This window comes from Lipophrys pholis (genome assembly GCF_963383615.2).
Source record: "Lipophrys pholis genome assembly, chromosome: 7".
Lineage (NCBI taxonomy): Eukaryota > Metazoa > Chordata > Actinopteri > Blenniiformes > Blenniidae > Lipophrys > Lipophrys pholis.
In genome coordinates, this window is record NC_137638.1 from 27802611 (window position 1) to 27812534 (window position 9924).

A 9924-nucleotide genomic window follows, 5' to 3' on the forward strand; every position below is an offset into this window, starting at 1 on the left:
GTGGCTTTTCATCTCACTCTGTGGTTGTGCTGATCTCTCTGAGATAAAAAGCTCATCCCACATAAGTTCTGCGTATTTGAGGCGAGGACCGCTGGAACGATATGAGGATACTCGATGCCGAAGTCAGGAGCCAGAGTAAAACAAGCTGTGAGGCAACTGCAGACGTTTGGCGTCCCACATACTCGGCTCTGCTGCTAATCCCGCAAATGCTACAGCCTTTTAACAAAAAGTAATGAGGTGAAAAGGAATCACACGTTTTCTCTCCCTTTCCGTGCAGCAGCAGTAGATATTGGGGTGGAAAAGGACTTTTGGAGTTCATTGGCCCAACAAACATCTCTTAACAGAGGAGTCGACGGCATATCAGCAGTAACATATCTTTCTGGCCAAACGGTTCTGTTTTTTGTTGTTGTTGTTGTTGTTTTAGAGTTTGTTTGTTTTTTTGCACCCATACATGGGCCTGAATTGCGCCGCTCATGTCTGCCCACTCTCAGTTTGCATTATTCACTCACTGGCCGAGACCCATTCCCCTGAAAAGCAGCAGCAGCAGCAGCAGCGTTTTGGCTCACTGATTGAGTTTGTGTTTGTGCTGCTTTTGTACAAATGGCATATGAATGCTTTTCAGGCGCCGGGCAATGTGGCAGTGGTGATATGATACCTATGGATGAGCTGGGCCCAGGTAAGAGCCAGACTGCATGATAATCCTGAGCCAAAGAGGAGCTCGCTCTCCTCTAATCTCTCTCCAGAGTCCGACAGTGACTTCTTTGATTCGACATCTCTTCCACTCGCTCTTCAACCGTCGCCAGGATGATTTATTTTATCTGAATATTTGTACCACTGAGCTCTCTGATCTGGGTGTGATGGCTGCGAACCGGGCGTCAGACATGACGCTCTTTGATGCTGTGTGCAAAGACCCCTCTGTTGACAAGATGTTTGTACAAAACTGGGCCTTCATTGGAAACTCAGCACCCAAAGATGACGGTGGTTCTCTTTCTGCATAAGGAATATACTTTTTCTTTAATATATATAAATGTATATATATATGTATATACGGTATTTTCCTTTGTGTCCATTGATTGAATCTGGATTTTTGTCCTTTATTTTTTCCCATCCTCCTCACCAGTGTCTGGTGCTGGTGGTCCTCACAGTGTCTGGGTCGTGTTTATTTCAAGTGTCTCACAAACCCTCAGTGGATTTGTGGAGAACAGTTAAACTAGGTCTTGCATCTTAAAGTGCAATGCTGAAGGTATTTATAACATCCTGACTTTAAACTAGTGGAAGAGTCACCTCCGCCAGAAAGTGGGAGTCTGTAACAAAGTCTGGTTCATGAGAACAAAGTGTCTCTTGGCAGGTTTTCTGTTCAGGCGACTCATGTTGTGCTATTGAGGGTCAGTCCTCATAGACGCCTGCATCCAAGAAAATGATCTAGTTTGCATACTTGAAATATCCGATTTGTCCCTTGTCATTCAAATCCTGCACCACACTCTCAGGGTCAAGATTCAAGCTGATGCACCATCAGACTGGAAAAAACATTACTCTTAATCTGTGGTACCCGTAGTGGGGAGCACGCACACTGGACGAGGCTCCGAGCCACTGCAGGGGCAGCAATGTGATGACCAAGGAGTAAATTTAATTAACGACTCGACCTGTCAAACCACACAGCTGTTGTGTTTCATACTGAGTCATGTTTGATTTTGTAAAGTTTCGGTTTAGTGCTTCCCTTTCCTCTTATCTCTCTCTCTGAGTACTGTTTGTATATTAAAAGATATTTTTGCAGACAGAGGCAACTTCTAGGAATTGAAATCAATGCAAAAGTGTAAGACAGGATGCACTTTTAATAAGTCCACTGTTAATTGGATTTTTATTTTTTTATTTTACTTTATTTATGAGCTTAATATAAAGTCACAGTTTATATCAAATATTTAGTAAAAAGAAGTGCAGCAGAGTTTGAATGTAAAAAAGAGTGCATCTTTATCCTGATCGGGACTCATGGGATTCCTACAAGAGGGTCGTGGGAAAGAGAAAGTTTGGGAACAACCACTCCTTTGTTGAAAATTTTCCATTTTAGACGTATAAAACTGCTCTTCAGTGTTCGTTGCCTTCAAAGTCACAAATTCACAACTGGCATCCGAGAAGCTTTCCACAACTGGGAGTAACGTGGGATTCACTGTTTCACCCAGGGCCTCTTTGACACCCAGACATCATGTGATTTGACAGTAACCCCCTCCATCACCTGTTCCTCTTCCACTCAGTCCAACATGAAACATTGCAGATATTCTTATCCAATCACATTATTTTACAAAGTATAAACAAGTATCATGTTCTGACTGCATGGCAGTTTGAACATGTTTGAAGATCACTCATCGCTTCATCCAGAGCGAACCTACATGACGTAAAACATCCAACTAAAGGCTGAGAAATACACACTAACAACATATTGGCAGTTTATAATGAATAAATGAATAGAATTCTATTGTTGAGTGGGAGTTTGCTTCATGCAGAGTGGTGTAGAAATCAAACAGTAGAAGCATGAGCAGGATTAAAGCTCTTCAAGTCTGAGTCATTACAGACGACATTTGCATACACCTGCTTGCTAATAAGGTCGGGGAAAGTAACCAGTGTGTGTGTCTGGAAATATTTAATTCTCAGTGTATGTCTGATGGTGCGTATGAACGTCTTCACATGCTTGTGTTTCGCACAGTTTCGCACAGAGAATCCTGACGCCTGAGGCCCAAAGTGCTGAATGTTTCATATATATTGCTTCTCCAGGCAACCTCAGTCTAATGAATGCCAACAGCTAATCGCAATGATTGTGTGTGTGGTGGGTGAAATAAAGAAATGTGCAGGATTCAGTCCGTTATTAGGGGTGTCAAACACATTTTACTTCATGGGACGCATACAGTCCAATTTGATCTTGAGTGAGCCTGATCAGTGAAATAGTGCCATTATAAGCTTTAAATTTAAGCTTTAAAGTTGTTTTTGTTGTTGTAGCATTAGTCCACGTGATAAAAATATCTATATTTTCACAAAAACTAAACATTTACTGTTTTAGAAATCAGGAAGTGTGTTCTTTTGGTTTTTTTATGTAATGTCGTGCCTTGATTCACATTAGACATGAAAACATTCCAGCTGATTATCAAATCTGAACCCTGCTGAACCAATATTTTCCATGTTTTCAGACACATTATTGTATCTAAAATCCACCCGAATAGATATGGGTGAAATCTGACACTGCACAGCCTCAGACGTGGGAAAAATGTATAGCCCCACTGATGCAATGTTGTCATCAGGGAGCAGAAAGAAGAGCGTTACAATCGTCAGTCCTGAAGGTTATAAAAGCATGAATTGTGTCAAAGCTGACGTACTGTCCGTATTGATGCTCTTTCAATGATATAGTGCTTTTTTATTTTTTTTTATTCTAACTTACCTAACATGACGCTCAATGCTGAATTCTGGGTCAAATATCCTGCAGAGAATTTCTACTTCCTTACAGGGATTCAAAGATATGAACTGAAAAGTTTAAAATTCTCTGTGCTTCTGGGCCGATGACCTGAGGTTTGTCCTGGTTGAGTTGTACAAAGTTATTTTGCATCCCAAGTTTTAATGGCTAAGACACATTAGAGACGTGCATAAATTTCCCTGGGCCATCAGGAGACACCGCTCTGTATAAGAGTAGAAATAAAGACTAAGCATCAAAGAGTTAAGAGTTCTTAAAGTGCTGCTAAACATGGCATTAATGGAAGTGCTAAGAAATTCGACGAATGAAGGCTCTAAGCACCATGTTTACATTGTAATATTGAGGGTATTTTTGAACATAAATGAGTTGCAGAAGGTTTATACAAAACAAATATGGAGGATATGTGTCCACTCCTTTATTTCTTCCACTGAAGAAGACAGTAAAACAAGCTGACTATTGTTCTCTGCTCTTCTTTAGATGGTTACTCCACCATTGACCAGCGGGACAAAGACTGCAAATACAAGACAGTGGACAACTCGGTGGACCTGACAGAACGGGAGCCATTAAAGGTACGGGCAGCGCTCTGGTGTCCTCGGGGCTGAAATAATAAAGTGTCACTGAAGTGTTATCACTTGCCCTCTCGCTCTCTGTTTCCCTCTCTTTTCATGTTTTCTGCGGTGGCCCTCATTAGAGGCTCTTAATCCTATCGACGCTTTAAAAGAGGCTGGAAGTTGTCGTTCTTCGGAACGTCGCCGCCACAGCTCAGCTCTGTGGACAGCCTCAGATCTGAGGGCCACCAGTTAATCGAGCGTAGGCTTTCTGGAGCTTGTGAAGTAATTAATCTGAGACTGATTAAAGGAACCGCCAACAAGTGCTCCTCGAGGAGACGAACCTCGCCTTGGCAATGAACAGACCGCTTCGAAACGGCCGCTGGCTGATTACACAGACGCTCCCCGCTGCAGAGTTTATTGTCAATCTGATCGACCATCCAGCCTCAAAGCAGAGTCTCAGGAAAATCACCTTTTTGTTGTTTAGTTTACATTCACTTTACTACTAGATGGATCAAATCTGTCCTCCGGGACTCTAAAATGAACACAATAAAGAGTCCACTAAAGTCACTTTAGGATGTCTCCTCAGGTGTGTGATCATACATCTTCTCTTTAGTGCTTGATAAAACTCACTCGTAAGGGAATTCACCGGCCGGATGTCAAACGTGTGGGAGGAGTAACACTCCAGCTCGTCGTCTGCACATGGGACTATTTTTGTCTGGATGCTGGTAAACTGTTGCTGCCGTTTGATGCAAAATAACCCCGAGGCGCTCATATTTCCATTTACATCAGTAATGAATTTCTAAAGTTGTACTGCAAATGTGGAAAAAGCTCACAAGTCTTCAAATTATTAACTTGACTGAAAAAGCAATAAGCAGAGTTGCCAAAAAATGTCCTGCGATGAACTAAAGAACAAAATGTTTAAATATTAATTGAAATTTTCTGACACACTTTTTGTTGCTTTAACCCCAAACTTATCAGTGAGAAAGCAAAAGCTTAATCAAGGACATGACTTGAGTCAGAAACTAAATCTTCCTCTGGATAGAAACAGACTATACGGCTGGACGGTTAATTCCATTTAAAGCTTTTCATATTTTGGAGGACTTTTATATTGAACACTGAAGAATTTCAGAATGATCAAGGCCTTGTTTACAGGTAGTGTTTTGGGTGTCCGTTTCCATGACAACAGTGCTCAGTCACTGAAAACGGAACGTTTTGCAAACTGCTTCCATGGTGGAACTTTTTGAAAATTGCTCCGTCTCCATGAGAACTTTTCTGAAATGCTGCTACTGCGAATGTACACTACGATCGTAGTAAACGGCTCTGCCCAGGCGCGAAGGGATCCATTCATAACAGTGACTCTTGAATTTAACAGAGCTTCTCCAATAGAGTTCACATCTACGACACTATCATCTGGATCACATGTGGAGAAACATTTTATTTCTTAAAAAGCAATACTGAGCAGACAAAACAGTGAAGAAAGACCATTTAATGGCGCTTTAATGTTTAGTACTGTTCTCTGCCTGCGTACATGGTTGGTTACATCACATGAAAACACTACTCACTAGTAGCCCAACATTAAAACGACATCGTTTTCAGTGTGTCTGCAGGAAACGGCCATCAATCACAAAACATCCAAACTTGTATGAAACGAAAATGCAAAAACGTGAAATATCGTCGCGTAAACGGGGACTAAATGTTAAAAGTTGTCAGAAAAACACTTGTCCACTACAGATATCTGAAAAATCTACTGCAGCAAAACAGAGTACAGATACTTTGCTGCTTGTAAACTTTTGGCCAACATCTAAATGAGCTTCAGACAGTTGAGTTGATGGCTTACTTTTTAACACTTTTATTTTTTCTGTTTAAAGGTAAACAAGTTTGCTTTTCAACTGTGTGACATCTGCATAGCGTCACCGCATCAAATGAAAATATAGAACAACCCTGTGGAAAAAATTATTTTTTTCAGATTCTTCTTGTGTTTCCTATTTTCTGTGCTGACTTTTACTTTCACCAATATCTTTCCCGACACTTTAAGTAATCAAAGTCCAAAAGTGTACATTTTTGAAACTTTGTGGTCAACGAAGGTGAAATAAAGAGGAAAATACAGCAGTTTTACTTTGGTTGACAAGCACAGTTCATCACATTGGGGCTAAATGCTCCAGCAGCTGAAGCTCCCGGTACACCGTCCTGAAGAGGGACTTCAGCTTCCAGCAGCTCAGAAGCTCCAGACAGCAGTAATCACAACAAACACTCCTGTTTGTCTTCAGAGTGTACAGGCCTTCCAGCATTAGTCCAAAGCTGTCTGCTAAGTCTGCCGTCTGCACTTCCCAGAGGTGTTGCGTCGCCTCCGATGGCTGCTGAAGCTGCTCTCTCCCTCTTTCATTTGCATGTTTTGTAATCACTCTGACTTCTCTCCCAAGCTCTCCTTAAGGCAGGGAACTAACACCGGCTTCTCTGATCCCGGATGCATGTGTCTGCGAGTGGGAGTGTATATGTGAAATGTACTGACCTCTTTTTGTTTTACTATGTGTTTGTTTGTTTTGTTTTTGTTTTTTAAACCCGTCCTCCTGTGGCCACAGAATGACACAAATAGGAAACACTATATCAGGAGTAACAGGCCTGCGGTCAGTCTGGTGGACGCTTGCGATGTTAAGCCTCAGCCTGTTGACTCCTGGGTCTAAATGCATGCATGGTAGGTCTGAAAAAAAACAAAAACCAAAAGCAACTACCTGCACTTTGTTGTTTGATTCGTAGCATGTTCCTCCATCCCTGTTGTCTGTTCACACTTTCTGCCTGTTTTCCTCTCACTGTCACACCGTGCTGCGTAGACCTGCTGCCACCTTGCACCCACGAGCGGCTCAGCTGGAGAAGTCACCTTGTTCTTTTTCATGGAAACTTTAGTCCGTTATCTTTTTTTAGCTGATAGTTAATGGAGTTCTCCCTCAAGTAACGTATTCTTATCCAAAACCTCGGAACGCCACTCCACACATTTGGCATCAAATCGTACCAGAAGCTGAAGTAACGGTCAGCTGCGAGGTCCTGGTGATCAGGAGCAGCTTCGTCTGAGAGCCAGCATGACTTCTCCGCGCTGTAATACATGTAGAAAGTAGACAGACTTCAGTCTCTGTTTACAATTCAGCACCACCTGTCTCATTGAAATGTACGCCTCGCCTCACTCGCTGCCTCCCCTGACAGCCTTTGCTGAAATTGGTGGCAAATGATGAAGGGGAATCATTCTTCTGCATTCTGGAGAGCTCCTCCAGGGACTCGGTTATCCCTTAATGAAAAGCAGCAGGGAGAAAGGAAAAAAGAAAAAAGAAAAAGATATGCACATAAGCTCACAGTCTCTTCTCTGTGTGTGCTGGAAACACACACACATACACACATGCACAGTGACACACACACAGACGTGGTTTCTTAGGTCAAAACCAGATAATCTCAGATAAATAATTCATGATTGAAGCCAGCAAATATAATGTGTGTGAATATACACAAATTCACACGTTATTGACTGGCACATGATAAAGATGCATATGAACGAGATGATTTGGATGTTTTATGCTCCAAATCCTTATATAAGTGATTATGAAGATGCTCATTATAGTACATATAAAAACAAGGCTAATATGCTTTTGGAGAATGAATTTCAGTAGAATGCTAATATGAAACCAGCTACAAGATAAATATGATAAATGTCTTTTATTAACGTCCATGTTTCCTACCTGATAAACTGTAGTTGTAACACAATTCATAGGAAGAAGTTAGGAATGTCCCTAAATCTTCACATATTTATTTAATGGTGGCTTAAGCTTTTAATGTAAAGTTTAATGGTTCGAAGAGAGGTTTGAACCCTCAACGACTCAGGTCGCATTGTTAAGGCCATCCAGCGTGAAGCTTGTGCCAAATCAAGCGTTCAGATCACATGATGCGACGCCAGCGACCAGGGAAGGAAGTACTTCCTGTCACTGGCACAGTACTGGGATCCACCATGACTGCTTCCTGTAAGACACTTTCACAAGCCTGCCAGCTGATCTGGCTGAGCGGCCATCAGTGTCTTTGTCCCGTCTGCAGCATCAATCTCCTCCCTCCCCATCTCGCCGCTCTGTTTAGTGTCAGGTCTCACAGCCTTCCTCGTCGTCTTCCTCACATCTCAGCCGTCTTCGTCAGTGATCATTCGGTCGTCTCATTTCCATCCGTTGTGCTGTTGTAGGAGAAACCTCACACGCTGTAGTGACTCGTGGCCGATGAAGTGATGTGATTTGTGCCAGCCGTTGTAATTTATGCCACTAAAGTGAAAAACGGTTACAGGTAATGGTGAGAGATAATCGTCAGGTAAGTCGTTTCCACTTCATTTAGCACACGCAGGATTTCATCCGTCACATCCAGCATCTGTTTCTCCGTCTCTCGCCTCCATTTACCATCTGGACCGAATGACTGTGGCATTGACAGCGATGGCATTGTTCAAGTGCTGCGATAATAAGAGCGCTGACTGTTGTAAACTCTGATGTGAAAGCAGCAGCTGGAGAGTTTCAGTGCAGATTCACATGTTCTGACTGCCAAATGTTTTTATTGGTATTTATTTTTCACACGTAAACAAAGATTAATGTTTACCGACCGTTGCCATCTTTATTCTTTAAATCTCTTCATTTATCATTGGTCAGTGAGCATGTAGAAGTCTTAACTGAAACTCTTCCTCTGCTGTTATTCAACATGAAATGTTTACGCCTCATACATGTTCTCTTTTGTCCCTGTGCTTCAGGATTGAAGTATCAACAGTGCGACGCTCCAACGTGAGGAGGATCGCTCATATCACCACTGCCATTTCACACAGAGCTCATCTTTGGAGTTGGACTTTGTACAGAACAGGGATTTGAAAATAAAAAAATTATAATTATAGTGATGATCACAACAGTGACTACCCAGCAGCAGCCAGCATCCAATCATGCTTTTCAGAGAAAAAAAAACAAAAAAAAGTAAAAAGTGACTACTATTACTTCTTTCTCATATCTACATTCCCACTGGACATCATGTGAATTATTACAGTGTTGACTCTCGAGGAGCGAGGGACTGAGGCCGGTCCTGTTGAAGGAACGGACACGACGACGAGGCAAAGTGAAGGGAAGAAAGCAAAAGGAATGTGGGTTTGAAGGCATCCTGTGGAAGATTTCAATCGTCTTTTTTTTTTTTTCTAAATCTCACCACACATTGTGTGGGTTTCGGAGCTTTTCGCTCTGTTAGTTGTCCTACTTTGTTAATTTGGGGTGAGCAGGCTTGGACGGGTGCGTTTGATGGTTACTGAATGTTTTTTTGGTTTGATGGGATGAAAACAAGAACAAAAAAAAAAAAAGGAAGTAAGAAGGAGAGAAACCGAGCTTAAGAAGAACTGTAGCATAGTGGATAAACCTGCTCTCATGAACTTAAAATCCATTTGGGCTCACTGTGTTTTTTCATTACAAATTAAACAAAAAAAAAAAAAAAAAAAAGTGCACTGAGTTGCTTTGAAATGAAAGGTTTTAAACAGGTGGTCGGTGTCCATTTTTATCAGGCGAAGAGTCTGCAAGTTGTGGTCGGGGGAGGAGCAAGTGGCAGAGCGAGTACATCAGAGGAGGCTTGTGTTCGCATCGCATCACAGAGGTCAAACAAACAAAAGCAACAAAGACTTTGTTTGACTCTGGTGGACGTGTGTGAGTCAGATTCGGGTTGACCTTCACTCCCGGAGCTCCGGTTGCTGGTTGGAACCCCTCCAGTCGCATCGCGATGCGCTTTCCAGAGTTTTCCTGGCTGGTTGCTTTTTATCAACGACGTGTATTAAAGAGGATATAAGGCACTGTGTTTATAAGTGAGTTGTGTTTTTGAAAAAGAGAAGCAGAAGATTGTTCTTCTGTTGAAAGGATAGAGCTAAAAAGCGTTTTTTTATTT

General features: G+C 42.0%; 1 protein-coding gene across 19 annotated transcripts in view; it reads left to right on the forward strand.

Moving 5' to 3' along the window:
• Positions 1 to 9464, forward strand: part of arvcfb (ARVCF delta catenin family member b) — a 258481-nt gene extending 249017 nt beyond the window's left edge. For 10 of the 19 annotated variants that reach the window (XM_080467642.1, XM_080467639.1, XM_080467638.1 and 7 more), the window contains 2 exons: positions 3932 to 4023; positions 8765 to 9464. In XM_080467642.1, the coding sequence (XP_080323768.1) occupies positions 3932 to 4023; positions 8765 to 8770 (98 nt within the window). In that variant the 3' untranslated portion in view covers positions 8771 to 9464. Of the gene's footprint in view, positions 1 to 3931; positions 4024 to 6584; positions 6698 to 8764 lie in introns of all 19 variants that reach the window. The other 9 variants (XM_080467630.1, XM_080467641.1, XM_080467631.1 and 6 more) reach the window with 2 other exon arrangements.
• Positions 9465 to 9924: the final 460 nt, after the last annotated feature.